Source organism: Ambystoma mexicanum, chromosome 14 (genome assembly GCF_040938575.1).
Source record: "Ambystoma mexicanum isolate Mex_15411 chromosome 14, UKY_AmexF1_1, whole genome shotgun sequence".
NCBI lineage: Eukaryota > Metazoa > Chordata > Amphibia > Caudata > Ambystomatidae > Ambystoma > Ambystoma mexicanum.
Window position 1 is genome coordinate 38689402 of NC_090940.1, and position 17141 is coordinate 38706542.

General features: G+C 51.2%; 1 protein-coding gene across 6 annotated transcripts in view; it reads left to right on the plus strand.

The window, feature by feature from the left end:
* The window catches only part of HEATR5A (HEAT repeat containing 5A), a 704366-nt gene that overhangs the window by 335456 nt on the left and 351769 nt on the right, over nt 1-17141 (plus strand). For all 6 annotated transcript variants that reach the window (XM_069638471.1, XM_069638476.1, XM_069638475.1 and 3 more), the window contains exon 18: nt 1542-1732. In XM_069638471.1, coding sequence (XP_069494572.1) covers nt 1542-1732 — 191 coding nt within the window. The remainder of the gene's footprint in view (nt 1-1541; nt 1733-17141) is intronic.

The window sequence follows — 17141 nt, forward strand, 5'->3', positions numbered from 1 at the left end:
GGCAGAGAGAGATGCCTGCTACCGTGGTACCGTCCTGGACTCCAGATACATGAAAAGCCAAGTGGTGTCATCACAGCCGGTGAGTCTAGGGGAGAACCGATAAGAAACCAAACACTGTTGAACGAAAGTCGCAAAGTGGCAAATTAAGGGCAAAGAACTGTTAACATTAAGGGGCAAACCAGCTGCAGAGGGATTCGGCACCATGTGGGTGCTCACTCTTGAGAGAATGGTTGATCCCGCATATCTTGAAACTACCGTTACCAGAAGGCCTTGGCAGAGCCACCCGGAAATCGTCAAAGTGGGCATAGAGGGGTATAGCAAAATGCTCTGTACACATGAGTCTTTGACCGGAAAACCATTGGAAAGCTAAGTGAGAGAAAAGAAAAAAGATTGTGATTACAACAGTGAACCCGAAGGAGGGATTGCCACAGTGGTTTGTTTAAAAAGACATTAAAACAAACCTGTGAATGCAACAGTTGAGATTGTTTGGAAAAAGCCATAGTCAACCCGACGGAGGGAGGATAACATTTGAGAGGAGTCTGAGCCCAGAAGAGAGGGATCCAGGGGTGAAAAGCCGTCACCCAATGAGAATTGATTTCCGTAGTGAACCTGACGGAGGGAGGCAAACGTATGAGACAGGTCTGAGCCGGAAGAGGTGGACCCAGGGGTGAGGCCATCACCAAACGTACATTGGAAAGGAACTTTTTGTTTGTTATTTTTGAACACATCAGATTCTCGGAGGCAAGAGACTTTTTGTAGAAAAGAGACTTAACCACCAAAGGCCCTGCTACCTGAGAACTGAACTGTTGTCTCATGCTGCGAAAGCTCGAATGTGTGCTATGCTCAGGAGTTCCGCCATGTCCCGTGCTCAAAACATTGGGAAGGAGAACCCCTGTCTACCACATCCTGATTTATCATTTGTGAACACTTCTTTCTTTCTTGTGAACACTATCCCACACTCGTTTTGTATTTAGTTGTAAGGATTGGCAATAGGTTATTTAGTACAGGCTCTTTTATTTGACAAGACGCCACAGGGACTGCCTTATTATTATTTGCTGGTCGTAGCATGCTCCGTCTTAGATTTAGGTTTAGATTAGGTGTTTTTCCAACCTGCATATACAGTTTAATAAACACCCTTGAACTGTGATCATTTGTGTCTGTCTTTACTATTGCCACCATGAGTTCCTTACAGACCCCAGCGCAGTTTTGGGGGCCCCGAGTGGCATATTACAATGGGATTCTCATGGCCTCACAAAATGTGAATACCCTATTCTGGCGTAACTGCGTATTCTGAGAAGTGTGCAGTAGAGTGTGTCCCAGTCAGTGCTACAAACAGCCCTTTAAAATCTGTCCTCTTCGACAATAAGTAGGCATTTGAGGGTAATATGGTAGAAGGGCCCAATACCTCACAAAATGTGTCGGTGCGCTTTACGTTCTCTGGACCCATTGTCAAAAATCTCCTGTATTTTGTATGCAAGTAAAATGGCTGAAGCAGAATTATTTATTTGATGAATTAACCTCCACCTTTTTGTCTGCTTCAGCACCTGATGAGCTGCAAGGGAAGCTTTGGGCCTGAGGAGCTCCGAAAGCCAGCACTAGCTTTGGTACTTGGGGCCTTGGAAAGCACAAGCCCACTGTTGAGGTGTGCGGCCGCAGAAGCCCTGGCCAGGCTTGCACAGGTTGTAGCAGACAGCACCTTCACTGCTGGATTAGCGCAAGCAAGTTTCGACAAGTACGTTAATATTTCCCAAATCTTGTGTTCTGTGCCGCAGCCTGTCTATTGTTTGATCTATAAATATCTATGTTTATGTATATACTGTGAAGGCATCAGGAAGTAGACACAGACAGCACAGTAAAGGTGGACTACAAACTTTTATTAAAATCACCAAGAGGTTTAGGGTAAAGCCTACCATGCCATATTGCTAAGGTGGGGATATCCCTACCTAACTAAAAACTGATAGTCTGTGACAGGAAGTCCAAAGTAAATAAGTCTATGTCCAAAACCTATACTTGCCCTCACATCTATTTGTTCAAACTGTGTAGGCATGTCGGCATCAAATTAAAGTGTTCAAACAAAGGTTCAGAGCTTCTTTCAGCTCTTAGTCGGAAAGGGTTCTCCCTTCCCCAGGATTCCAAATAGTTCCTGCTCAATTACAACAGGTTGCCTTCCCCAAGCTTTCAAGTCTCTCACTGTTTTTACAACACAATTCCTCAGGATTCTTCCCAGCTTTTAGGCTTACACCAATACATAAAATTCGACTCTTTAAGTTCACCATGTACAAGCTTCTCTGGATATTCAACAACAAACTTATAGATGAGTCAAGTGGCTTCTCTTTTAGTAGGGTGTACTGTCTACGCACAGTTGTCGTACCCCACAGTCCACCCATTTCAGGTCATGCAACCAACACACCTGATTGGCTTCTTTTCCACAACTACACCACCACTGTTTTAGCTGAACAGTGGTATTGGACTTGTATTCTTGCAGTTCTTTTCAACACATGTTTTGCCACCATTCACTTGTGGAATTATCAGGGTTTCTCATAATATTGCCTCATATCAACTTTCACTTGGAGCATTCCTCGTTCCCTTATGGCTCTCGCCAATGCTTGCTTTTCCTCAATTTGTACAATTCAGAGTTCTTTAAATTCATTAGCAATGCTTGCTTTCTTTAGTTTCCATGACTCTCAGTTCCTTTGTATCAGGGAATGCTCTTCTCTGCTTTCCACTCATGTGGCATTTACTCCTTATTGCTTTCCTTTGGTTCGGTATTCAACATTGCAGCTCATTCATGTTCAGAACATAACTGCAAATGTCCATTTCCCTTTCCTGCTGGGAATTTGCACCCTGCTCACAGGTGTCTCATTCAATTTCAAGTTGTCATGTTTACTGCTTATCTAGCTCTCTCAGCGGCCTTCCCAATTTTGCTACAGTTCGGTATTCAGTAGCCGCACCGTTAAACAACCGTCACATCATCGTAGCTGTTAAATACCAGTGCTTTACATTTTCTGGACCAGCAATCACATTTCCTCCGCTGTCGCTCGCTCACTCACGAGCGGTCCGACCTTCCTTCACCAAGTGGCACGCACCACAGCGTCTCGGAGTCATTCATCCTTGCTTGACTCAACGGGTATGCTGTCTTGGTGTGCTCTTCTCCGCTTTATTGCAGCTGTTTCTGGCTCCACAAGCCCCCCCTTCCTGCGTCCCTGACACCTCTAGGTACCGGAGAGGGAGTGGAGGTCGGCAGCCTGACCCTGCCACCAAAGACCTGCCGACAACGCCAGCCACACTAGGCTTCTGCTGCAATGACTCTTCAGCACGCACCTTCTCTCCTGTGTTCCTCGTCTCTCCTGATTTTCCATTAGTCTCACCTGAGAGGGCCGTATATACCATCCCTTTGGCTCCAGGCACAGGCTATTTGCATTGATTCCAGAATGGTATTGGTACTCTGCACCCCTCTTCCTCGTCCCAGTACTAGATTGGTGTTTATGCAAGTTTGAGTTAATAAACAATGAATGTGACTTCCTCCGTGGTCTCGTCCTCATCTCAGTACCAAAGTGGTTTACATTGGGCAACCGTTTTCTAACACAATAGGGAAGGCATTGTTAATAACACATAAAAACCTGGGGGACATTTAACTCCTGATGAAAGGGAAATGGGGGATACCCTGTCCCACCCAAGGGTGTCTGATCCCCACTGCCCAAGTCTCCTCCTCCCAGGTGATCCTTCCTCGCATATCCACCCCCAGGGACAGCCTTTCCCTGGCCACCTCAGAGGAGGATATTTTGGGGAAAGAAGTGAAGACGCCCTCAGATTTCTCACAATACCTATTGGGAAAGATTTTCTTTTTTCTGCTTTCCTCTCAGACTTCCATGGGACACCCTCTCTTTTTGCTTTGTTTTGACTCCTGATGTAACTTTTTGGAGGCAAGTAAAGGCTTCTGCTTTACTTCTAATGCTTTGTGCTCATTTTGGGAAGACGGATAAGTCAATAAGGGTTTCAGTGCTGAGAGAGTAGCTCTTCCTTTATGGATTTCTTGCTGTGTGTAAACGGCCATGCGAGGGGAACCAGCAACCACACCACACTGCACACTCACACTGCCTGAAGCCCTTACCAGAGAGAAGCAGCCCAAGGGACTGAAGCGGACGATGGATGCACTGCCTGGATGGACCGCTGGAGCTGCGCTGGAGTCGTGGACCTCGTCGATAAACATACAGGGCAGCATTGGACTGCCGCCGCCAGCGTACTTTTCGGGGGCCGGACTGCTAGTGGGGGATTGGGGCAACTGATAAGTCTTCAGCCCCGGTGGCTGGCAGCATGCCATCGGCAGGGGTCGGTTCGGCCCCACAACAAAACATGGCAGAAACTGGCGGTGGCTTCAACTAACTAGGGAAGGGGGCAGGGCCTATCTAAGCAGAATCATGATACTCAGGCCAGGACTGATTGGTAGCCCTGAACCTCCATGAAGGAGGTTAAGTTCAGTCATTCTTCACTGACATGATTGGTCTAGGATGGAGACACACTGCGACAGTGCCAATGCAGGATGATACTCCTCGACCTGGCGTGGCTGAGGTAGATTTGGTACCTGAACCTTCTCAGCCTGTCAGCATTGCCTACGGTCAAGCTGCCAGTGGTTCTGGATTTTCTCCTCCGAGAAGGAGGCGCAATCCTTCACCACGGCCCAGGATCGCTGAACCGGAGGGCTTGGCTCCTGCAGCCCTAGAGATTGGAGGATATGAGCTGCCTGCGGACTGTAGGGAGGTCCTTGCCAAGGCCAGGGCGTCGTCTAGTTTGAAGTGCTACAGTCACAAGTTGAAGCATTCCGCTACGTGGTGCCGGTCTCAGACGATTACCCCTCTGAGGGTCATGGCCCCGCAGATTCTTACATACTATCCTTGGCCAAGGCCGGACTGGCGTATGCCTCCATCAGGGTACATCTGGCGGCTATCTCCTGCTACACAAGGTTTCCAGGAAGATCTTCACTTTGGTCTCACCGACTTGTCAAGGAGTTCCTCTCATCAATGGACTGTAAAGGACTGTTTCGATCTTTGCCGCGCGTGAAGGTTCCTGGCCCGGCATGGGAACTCAGCGTGGTGCTGATGGGGCCCTTTGAGCCTATGCATCAGGCCCCTCTCGTTCCTCTCATGGAAAACAGCTTTGCTTGTGGCCGTCACTTCTGCTAGAAAGGTAGGTGAGATCCAGGTCCTATCCTGAAAACAGCTATACCTGACTCTTTACGAATCGAGGGTGGTGCTGCGGACGTACCCCTCTTTCATGCCAAAGGTTCTGTCGGAATTCCATCTCAACAAGCCTTTGCTGTTACCTGTTATTTTCCCAAAGCCTTCATCACAAGCTGAAAGGGCCTTGCACTCGCTGGACGATGCTTTTGCCCTGAAGTTCTACGTGACGGGCACAGAGAATTTTCGGACGTCTTCTCAACTGTTTGTGAACTTTGGTCCTGTGAACCACTTTAAGGCCTTGTTTGTTTTATTATTTATATTGCGCACCAGACCCAGGGGTATTCGGGCGCGAAGGCAAAAAGAGGGTTGTTCAGCTTGAATTGCAGGTTACAGATTTAAACATAGGGGTACAACGACGGTTACAATGCTGTAGATATGTATTTTCAAAGAATCACAGAAATATATACAGTAAGTTTACAGGAGTTCGTTATGACAAAAATAATGCAGAACAAATATGCAGAATATACATGAGAACCTAGATGTCAGACGGGGTTAGGCATCATGGTCTTTAAGCCATTGAATCAGATTGTATCTAAATTGTTCAAGGGGAGATCTTCCCTTAGGGCAGGTGGGGAGGGAGTTCCAGTATTGTGCTGCTTTAGCAGCAAAGCTGCTCCCACCAGATTTCGTGAGTTTGAATCTGGGTACTAACAAAAGGTTGGAGTTGGCTTTTCTTAGGGGGCGAGAGGCTGTATGTCTGGTGAATCTCTCTATAAGGTATTGCGGGGCTGCGTGGTTAAGACATTTGTGTGTAAGGGATGCTGTTTTGAGGAGGATTTTGTCATTAGTGGTAAGCCAGTTAGTAGATCTCCTGAGGTCTGATATATGGGCGTTTTTGGGGACGCTTAGGGTGGCTCTCAGGGTGTTATTTTGGAGCGTCTGTAATTTGGCAGTGATGTATTTGTTACTGCCTATGTAAAGGGCGTTGCAGTAATCTAGTTTCGACAGGATTAGTGCCCTTGCTAGAATGACGCAATTATTAGGTGAGAGGAAGAGCTTGGCTGCTCTAATTAACTTGCAGGTATAGGAGGTGGCTGAGGCCATGGCATTCACTTGTTTACCTAAGGTGAGCGTGGAGTCTGTGGAAGCCAAGGGTTTTAACTGTTTTGGCTACAGTAATGATGTTATTGTCAATTATGAAGGAGTCATAGTTGGGACCTAGTTTTTTGATGTTGGAGGAAGTGCCTAGAATGAGGAGTTCGGTTTTGTCGTCATTCAGGCATAGACCGTGGGAGGCCATCCATTCCTGGATGATGAGGTAGACTCTGTTCACAAAGGCCAAATCCTTGTCATAATCTCCCGTCAACGGATGAGGATCTGTGTATCGTCTGCATAGTTAGTGTAGGTGATACCAAGACCATCTAGATCATCGAAAAGGGGCTTTGTAAAAATATTGTAGAGGGTGGGGGATACACATGATCCTTGGGGTACGCCGCATGATATAGGTGCAGGGTCTGCAGCTGCTAGAGGGGAGAAAACTCACATTGTCCTGTTATCTAAGGAGGACTGGATCCATGCGACTGCTTCATGGGAGAAGCAGGCTGCCGTGACCAGATGATTGCAAAGTATTGCATGGTCTACCAGATCGAATGCGGCGGAAAGGTCGAGGAGTAGTAGGAGTGAAGTCGTGCCTTTATCTCTTAATGTGTCTATTTGTGCCTTAAGGTCTAGGAGTGCAGTCTCAGTACCATGCTGTGGTCTGAAGCCGGACTGTCGAACTCCTAGGAGGTGGTTTAGTTCCAGGTGGTGCTGAATTTGTAGGTAAGCTACTTTGTCCAGGATTTTCAGTAGGAACGGCACAGTGGTTATGGGTCGGTAGTTGGTTGGGATGGAGGGATCCAGGGTTTGCTTTTTGAGGAGGGGGAGGAACCAGGAGTGTTTCAGGTTGCTGGGTATGGTACCTGATGTGAAAAAGGTGTTTATAAGTCTGGTGATGAAGGGTGAGAGTTCACGGGCAGCGTCTTTTATGATTTGGGCTGGACATCGGTCAACCTGGCAGTTGGAGGGTTTGAGAGTGAGGGTGACTTTCTCAACTTCTTTATTGGAGACTGCGAAAGTAGAAAGGAGGGCTGTCAAGTTTGGGTGGAGGAGTGGATTTCAGAGTAGGTATTGAATTCGAGGTAGCCTTGGAAGGGGTGCCTATGTTGGCAGTATTTGGGGTGGCTAAGGACACTTTTTTTTTGTGGGCTTGTCCAAGGCTTCCATCTCAAGGTGGCTCTCCAGCTGCATCATGCACTGTCATTGGCTGGAGAACTGACCGCTGTCTGGCCGTCTGAGAGCTTGCTGTGGCAATGGCATTCCTGTCTGGTGTGCCCCTGCTGGACATCTGCAGGGCGGCTACGTGGAGGTCCACGCACACCTTCACAAGATTCTACTGCGACTACATGGATTCCAGAGACTAGTCCAGAGTTGGCCAAGCAATTCTACACAACCTGTTTGCTTGAGGGGAGTCTGTTCCAGAGGTGATTGTTTCTGTAGAACCTTGCCACCTCCCATGGTTGTCTTGTACTGCTAGGTATTGGTTATTCATGAGCATGTGAATCCATGCCAGACACCATGCTGGAGAAGGAACAATTTACTTGCCTAGAACTATTGTTCTCCATCATGGGTCTGGTATGTATTCACATGCGAACCCTCCCTCCAACCCCTCTGCGGCTCTTCTCTTGGTCATACTGCCACTTTCTCCAGCATGGGGTCTGGCATGGATTCACATGCTCATGAATAATCCCGGTCGTCAGGCTGGGAATCCTCAATAAAGAAAAAATCGGTTTAAGTTTCACTTCTGAACTGTCTTTCTCCTAACAACCAATCACTGGTCTCTGGGTCATAATGCCCCCACCCAATGACTGCCCTCTACCTAAGCCCCTCCTCTGGCAGCCATCTTCAGATTTTTACAGCACGTTCAAGTGTTGAGAGTCCTTGTGCTATAGCTCTCGAGCTTTTACTGCGTTTGCGATTTTTCTAAGAGTTTTGCTCTTTTTTCGGTCAATCGAGCCTCAAGCTCTATCGATCCATCATCTGACTAACGGGGACCCGTTTTTTGGATCTTTCTATGCCCCTCAAGGGTGAAGTTTTCATCGAGTTCCCTTCTTGGAGGATTACAGAAGATTCTTGGAGGCCTACGTCTCGTGGACATGGCTGAAGATAGAGGAGACTCGATGCCTCCTTTCAGGATTTGCCCTGGATGCGGCCTACTGAATATTTTCCTGGACGATGGTCACTCACTGTGCCTCTACTGCCTGCATACTGACGAGATGCACATGGAGGAGGCCTGTGTGTTCTGCAAGGATATGGCTCCTCGCACCATGAAGGACCGTCACAATCGGCTTACCAAGTGGCTCCAGACGGGTGAGTCCCGGCAGCATGCCTCTCCCACCTGCAAGAAGAAATCTGAGCGGTCTTCTAAGACCTTTGAGGGTGCTCTGTCGATGGGGGCCCAACAGAAGGCAAAGCACCACGAGTCAGCGGGCACCAGGAGCGCCGTTGCGGCGGGCTCCTCAGCGGCCAGGGCGAGCGCAGCGTCTCCGGCACCTTCGACCGCGAGCCAGCGGTCCGGCTCGGCAAAGAGGAAGCCGGATCACCTGGGTAAACTTCTCCGACTGAGCCGTCTGGGGCTTCTCCAGAAGGCCTAAGGGGAGTGTGGCGCTGACCCTCCTCACCACGGTGAAGGCCCCACGGTGAAGGGCTCAAGCGTGACCAAGGTCGTGAAGGCCCAGTTTCAACCGGCAAAAACTTCCATTGAAGGAGTGGTGGCATCCCTGGCGAAGGCTGTTGATGTGGTGATGCGGGTTCACAGGAGAGACAGCCTCAAGGGAAAGAGTTTCCCTGCCGGCGAGGAGGGAATAATATTTTCTGTCTGTAGAGAAGACACCGGTGAAGACTATGCTGGTCATCTCCCCGAAACCGTCTCCCCTGATCGAGAAGAGGGGGGGGGGGATATGGTAGGTCTGCAGGGCAGGGACATCTCCGACGAGGAACTTTTTGTTCTTAAAACCATATTGGACGAGAAGTTCTTCGAGGCCAGGTCCTACGGGAGGGACCCTGACAAGAAAGGTGTGGAGAGTGGCAAAGACACCGACTAGGAGGAGCAGAACGTTCAGGATCCGGAGGACACTATGCCACTGCCGCCGTCCCCTCCGCTGCAGCCACCGCCGCCACCGGCAGACATTTCGGTGGACATCCTTCAGGCCTTGCACACCCTGTTCTCAGGACAAGGATGCCCCTGTCACCGGCGGGAGATCCTGCGGCACCTGGGCCGTCAGGTGAAACCCCGCACAAGAGACTTCATCCCCCACCTCCTTACCATACATCACCTCCCTCATCTCTGCCGAGGGACGAGACGGAACCGGATACAGCAACGACGAGCACGGACGATGACGGCGGAGTGGATCTCCCGTCTCCGCCGCCTAGAGCCTCGCCGCCCGACGAGATTGGCTTGTTTCATGCCATGATCTCTAGAGCCTCAGAATTTTTCCAACTGGCTCCTGAGGTAAAGGAAGGCTTCCTGTACCAGCACCGAGAGGCTATGAGGAAGACTGTGCTGTCTATCACGCTGTTGGATGACATTTGGGACGAGGGACTGTTCCTCATGAAGAACTCGGTCCCGGCGAAGAGCGACTGGTACGAGAAAAAGTAAAGGATGCCGGACTCTGCACCCAAGTGCTTGAGATCACAGCCTTCCCTGGATTTGGTGGTCTCGGCGGCTAGGAAGTCTGCCGGTTTCTATGCGTCGACGTCCTCGACTGGCGGTTGGAGGCCTATCCTGGACCTCCGCCGCTGGAACAAGTACATCCGATCCCAGAAGTTTCGGATGGCCACCCTTCAGCATGTGCTAGGATAGCTGGAGGAAGGGGATTTCCTGTCGTTGCTGGACTTGGAGGATGCTTACTTTCACATCCCCATCCACAAGGGACACCGCAAGTTCCTGCGCTTTGTGGTTCAAGGGCAGCACCATCAGTTCAAGGCCCTTCCCTTCGGATTAAAGTCAGCGCCAAGGGTTTTCACTAAGTACCTGGCACCATTGGTGGCGCAGCTGCGTCTACGAGGGATCCACGTTTACCCCTACCTGGAAGACTGGCTCATCAAATCGAAATCGGGGGAGATCGCCATCGCTCACATGCCATTGCAAGACACACTGTTTCTGGGGTCTAGACTCAACAGTGTCGTGCCTGGCGTCTCCGTCGGAGGAGAGGATGGGGGCCATCCTGGGCAAGGTGCAACGGCTGTTGACCCTGAAGATCGCAAGGGTGAGGTCCATCAAATCCCTTCTCGGCATGATATCGTCATGCATATACCTCGATCCACTGTGCAGGATACGGATATGGCCACTACAAGACTACCTCGACGCCTGTTGGATCCAGGTATCGAGATGTTCTGTCGAGCGATACGGTGGTGGGGTGTCGGCACGTGTCGGCGGGCACAGACTTCCAGACCCCAACTCATCAGGAGACGGTCAGAACGGACGCTTCCCTAGAAGGATGGGTGCACACACCAGAGGTCTCCACGCAAGAGGCCTTTGGCTGCCAGAGGAGAAGTCGTTGCATATCAACATTCTGGAGCTACGGGCAGTGTTTTGGGCCCTCAAGTCTTTCCTTCCGTCCCTCAAAGGCAAGGTGGTACGGGTCTTCACGGACAACATCACCACAATGTTCTACATCCGGAAGCAGGGGGGCACCAGATCCCCAGCACTCTCCAGAGAGGCACAAGACCTATATCACTTGGCTGTGGACAGGGGATATTCCTCACCCCGTTTCATCTGGCGGGAGTGAAGAACATCATTGCTGACTCCTTCAGCAGGGAGCTGTGCTCGTGCCACGAGTGGGAGCTTTGGCAGGATCAAGTGGATCTTCTGTTGCCGACGATGGGGCAAGCCCCACATCGATCTGTTTGTGACGGCGGCGAACACCAAGTGCCAGAGGTTCGCCAGCAGGTTTCCCCAGCTGGGGAGCATGGGGAATGTGTTCTCTTTCCCCTGGGACGGCCTTTATCTCTGTGCTCCCTCCGTTGCCGTTGCTTCAGCGACTCATCAATCAACTCAGACGGTCTTGGTGCAGAATGATCCTCGATGCACTGGCGTGGCCCAGGCAAATATGGTACCCAGACCTTCTGGACTTGTCAACGTTCTCTCCAGTCAAGCTTCCAATGGTCGCATATCTTCCCGCTAGAGAAGGAGGAGCGATCCTGCATCACGACCCAGGGTCGCTGAACTTGCAGGCCTGGCTCCTGCAGCACTAGAGTTTGGAGGATACGAGATCCCGGCAGACTACAAGGAGGTACTTACCAGGGCCAGGGCTTTGTCTACACTGAAATGCTATGGACATAAGTGGAAGAGGTTCACCGTCTGGTGCCGTGCACAGAAGCTAAACCCTCTACGGATTACGGCCCCTCAGGTGCTTCTGTACTTGCTGTCGCTGGCCAAAGCAGAACTGGTGCACGCTTCCATCAAGATTCATCTGGCGGCTGTCTCCCGCTATACCAGAACTCCGGGGCGGTCTTTGCTGTGGTCGCACCGCCTGGTCAAGGAGTTCATGAAAGGACTTTTCCGCTCGTTCCCGCTGGTGAAGGCTCCGGCCCCGGCGTGGGAGCTCAATGTAGTGCTGACTAGGCTCATGCGTCCTGCGTTCGAGTCTATGCATTCGGCGCTACTGAAATTCTTGTCATGGAAGACAGCGTTTCTTGTGGCCATCACCTCCGCACGACGAGTGGGGGAGATACAGGCCCTCCCCTGTAAACCTCTGTACTTAACATGTCATGAAACAGGGGTAGTGCTGCGGACGCACCGCTCCTTCATGCCCGAAGTGCCGTCAGACTTTCATTTAAACGAGTCCTTTCTGTTACCTGTTTTCTTCCCGACGCCTTTGTCGCTGGCTGAGAGGACTTTGCACTTGCTGAAGTTCTACGTGGACCGCACAAAGTTTTCGGAAGACGTCAAAACTATTTGTGAACGTTGGCCCTGTGAACCAAGGAATGCCCTCTCCAAGGCTTCTGTTTCCAGGTGGCTCTCTGGCTGCATCACCCATTGTCGACGGTTGGCAAACCGACCATTGCCTGGCCATACGAGAGCCCATTCGACCAGAGCGATAGCTGCAACTACAGCGTTCCTGTCTGGTGTGCCCCTGCTGGACATCTGCAGGGCTGCTATGTGGAGGTCGACGCACACCTTCACGAGATTCTACAGCGTCGACCGGGATTCCAGGGAGGAGTACAGAGTCGGCCAAACGGTGCTGCGCAACCTGTTCGCTTGAAGGTGAGTCTGGTGAGGAGTTAAGAGATGCTTACTGTTGAGACTTGCCACCTCCCCTGGTTCTGCATGTGTGTATTGTTATGTATTCTTTATTCATGAGCATGTGAATCCATGCCAGACCCCATGCTAGAGAAGGAACAACTTACTTACCTGTAACTGTTGTTATCCAGCATGGGTATGGCATGGATTAACATGTGAACCCTCCCGCCTACCCCTCTGCGGCTCTTCTCTTGGTCCTACTGCCACTTTGCGTGCTACCATATCTGAAGATGGCTGCCAGAGGAGGGGCTTAGGTAGAGGGCAGTCATTGGCTGGGGGCAGTGACCCAGAGAATAGTGATTGGTTGTTAGGAGAAAGATAGTTCAGAAGTGAAACTGAAACTGATTTTTTTTCTTTACCGACGATTCCCAGCATGACTGCGAATATTCATGAGCATGTGAATCCATGCCAGACCCATGCTGGAGAACAGTTACAGGTAAGTAACTTGTTCCTTACTTGCTTACCAAATCTGAAGATGGCTGCAAGAGGAGTGGCTTAGGTAGAGGGCAGTCATTGGATGGGGGCAGTAGGACCCAAAGGACAGTGATTGGTCTAACGGAGAAATACAGTTTATAAGTGAAAGTGAAACTGTTTTTTTCTTTTACCAAGGATTCCCGGCCTGACGACAGGGAATATTCATGAGCATGTAAATCCATGCCAGACCCATGCTGGAGAACAATAGTTAAGTAACTTGTTCCATACACTTCCCATAATGCTGCTGGATTCCTCATCTCCGACTGGAAAGCGGGAGAGGAAATTCACGTTTCCTTGTTCCTTCCCCTTACGATGTTCCAAACTGAAACACTAAGGTTGGAGATCGAGGAACCAGCACATTTTTCTTGGGTTTGGGTCTTTTTGGAGACTTAGCCGTGTGAGGGGTGAACGATCTGTGATTAGCCCGAATGGATCTTAGATAAGTCTGAATTTCCTACCTGTAAGGTAATATTTCAGGTAACCAATAGTCCATTTTATAGATAAGGCTTCCAATTCGATGGTTGCGCAGTTTCTCTCTTGTAAATAGTTTCCGGCTGATGTAAAGCACAGGATGTTCCATACCATTGTATTCCTGTGATAGCCCTACGCCGACTTTAGAAGTGTCTGTTTGAAGTATAAACTCCTTCTTGAAATTGGCCACTTTCAACACTGGTTCGCTGCGATGGATTTTAGATCCATTATATCCGAAGGCCAGCATCTTCTCCACCCCTTGTCAAACTATTTCCTTGCGCACCTCTTGGAACCTATATGGTTTTAAATTGTTGACTTTACCTGTGGACATGCGGCTATGATGACAAATTCCTTTGACTCTGCCAGGTTCACAGTTAAAGACATCGGGGAGTTGGCCTAAAATGTATTGGATGTCTTATTTCTGGGATTGGGGGAGGCCAGTAGGTATGAAATTGACCTAGCATTACCACCGATGGGGACTCAGCAGCGTCTTCCCTCTACTCGTTGAAAAGGTTAAAGTGGTAAATCTGTTTTGACACCTCTGTCTGGTTGAGAAATACAGTAATTACAAGAACCAGTTAGTTCTATGACTTCATATGGTCCGTGTCAATGGGAAAGCATCTTATGCTCTGAAGTGGGGAGTAGAACAAGTCCCTTTTTGCTGATAGAAAATGATCAGGTGACAGCCTTTCTATCATAATTAGCTTTTTGCTGTTCTTGTGCCTTAGGTGAGACTGGACTATAGATCCTACTATTGCCATATGCTCTTTGAGGCGCTGAGCAGTTTGGGGCAATGGTAAAATGGCCTCCTCCCTTTCCAGTATGTCTAAAACGTCTTGTGGGTCTCCCATAAAGAAGTTCAAAAGGTGAAAAGCCTGGGTGGCTTTGGGGCATTTTCCAGAAGCAAACAAGGCCCAGGGGATCATCATGTCCCAATTCCTCCCATCATCTTTAATCAACTTTTTAAGAACATGTTTCAATGTTTTCTTAAAGCGTTCTATTAAACCATCCATCCGAGGATGATACAGACGTTCTAAGGGTTTTTACCTGCAGGACTTGTTTAACCTCTGCCATTACTCAACTCAAATGTTGTTCCTTGATCTGTGAGGATCTCTTTGAGGAAACCTACCCAGGATAGGAATGGGATGAGATGTTTTAGTATCTGTTGTGAGGTGTTGTTTTGCATGGGGAAGGCCTCGGGATATCATGTGGCGTATAAATCGGTTTCCAAACTTCGGTGACCGTGAGAATGGGAAATCAATAATTGGAAGAGGTTGTAAGGTGGCCGTTGGAGGAGCATGAGATGCAGTTTTCTGACACAGGGTGCAGGTTAATTTGAAATGTTTTATGTTGCCATATACCACTGGCCTGTAAAATCGGCTTACAACTTGAGTCTTAGCGGTCCCCAGATGTCCTGCTGTAAGATGGCCATGGACACTCTCTAATACCATCATTCAATGATTTCTGGCTACTACTATTTGGGAATGAAGGGTCCCCTCTGCGCTAATGTCTCCCGGCTATAATAGACCCTGTTTTATGAAAAAACAAATTGACCCTTCTACTTTCTCCCTTCTTCCTCAGAAGTGACTTTGAGGGAGGCCACCAGGGGGCGCACAGGCAATGGCTGCCTGATTCCCGTGCTCTTCCAACAGCCGGGTCGTAAGAGGGATTGAGCCCCCCCCCCGAAGCCCCCCCTGCGGCAAGGGAGGAAGCTGTAGTGCGGGGGAACCCCCAGGGCCCCCACCGACCGAAACAGCGGGGTCCGAGGACCCTGGGAGAGCGGAGAACAGGCGCCGTGGACTTGGCGGCGGGAGCGCCGCAGAGGACCCGGGCGGCCGCGAACCCGGAAGATATATTCGCGGCCCGCCGACACAGGAGTTGGAGACGGGTGGGCTCGTCCTCCTGCACTGCAGCGGCCCGTCCCCCACTGAGGCGGCGCTCGGAAGGGGAACCCGGAGAATCCGCCTAGGGGTGTGGGCCGCTTGCACCCCCCCGGGCGAAGACGGCGCAGGCCGCGTGTGACACGCGCCCAAACAGATGGAGAGCGCCGGCCCCTCCGGAGAGGCGTGGGTGCCGGCACAGGCCCCATAGGGAGGCTTGCGGATCGCCCGCGAGGGAGGCGGCGGATTCCATTCTTTCTCCCGCCCGCCAGCCTTGGACCCCCAGCCCCACCGCCAGGGAGGACTACAGACGGTGGGCGCCAGTCGGGCCCGCTGCCCGCCACCGCCCGGCGACTCAGCCCACCTCCCCTGGCAAGGAAGACCTGGGAGCACTGCACTGCGGAGGCCCAGAGGATACCGGGCGTGCCCCCGCCCTGAGAAGACACAGCGAGGCAGCCTGTCAGGACTGCAACGCCTAAAGAGGCCAATCTGGGTGTGTGGCCCCCGCCGGGACCCGGTGGGGCGAGTGCCCGCCCAGAGGCCCCCTCCCGCTTATCAGGCCCGATTGGGGGACCGCCCCACCATAAACTAGGACCGGAACTAGGACCGGAACCCAAGTCCCAGGGACCCGCAACATCCCGGGTCAGCGCAGCATACCCTGTGGGGGGCAATAAACACACTAGCCCCGGCCCCGGAGGGAGACCCCACGATTACGCCGCCCGAGTGAACTGACGCACACCCCCAGGTGCCCACCACACCACTGCACCTCCGGCCCACCTTGAACTCACAGGCTGCCCGAGACCCAGGTGAGAGGCCCCCGTCCCCAGTTGGCGGGGCCTGTGCCTGCCTGAAGGGCCACCCCAGCCGCCCCACGGGGGACATCCCATCGACCACAAAACTCACAGGCGAGACGCACTACGGACTGATCCAGCGGACCCCCCGCAAAGGACCAACGACACCCCATGAGCTGGAAGAAGGCCCTACAAACGTTTCGCTTCCAAGAAACACCGAACGCGACTGAGGTCCCCACTGTCACCGGCGCTATGGCCCACACGGAACCCGCGGGCCAACCCGCAATGACGATGGAAAAGGGCTTCGCCTCCATCCTTCAGGATATCAGAGAAATGAGATCCGACATTGCCCAGAAGTTCGAGAAGCTGGACCAAAGGGTAGACAAAATTGAGGATAGGGTCCTACAAATGGAAAACTATCAAACATCCTCCACATCTCAGGAAATCCAATATGACACACGGCTCGCAGCCTTGGAGAAGAGGGACGAAGAAAGAGCCAGGATCATGGACGACTATGAAAATAGGGAAAGGCGGAACAATCTAAGGTTCTTTGGAATTCCAGAGACGGAGAGAGAACTGACTCGAGTGGTGAGAAACATCATCACCCGCTTGTTTGCTGAGGAAATGACAACGGAACTCACGTTTGACCGGGTACACAGGGCCGGGGGAAGAGCGGGGGGGCCCAGAACGGTTCTGGCACGCTTCCACTACTACACGGAGAAAGCCAAAGTTCAAGAGGCCGCGAGGAAAGCGGGGGCGATAACCTATAACGGCGCACAGATCGCCATTTTTCAAGACCTCTCTGCTTACACCCTAGCCAAACGGAGGATGTGCCGCCCTCTAACACAACTGAAAGAGAAGGGGGTCCGCTACAGATGGGGATATCCCTTCTCCCTGTCCTTTGAATACTCAGGCCAACGCACAACGCTGGTAACTGAAGAGGACATTAAAGGCGCTATTCAAGATTATGTGGGCGAACCCCCCAACCCCAACCCCCCCCACCCCC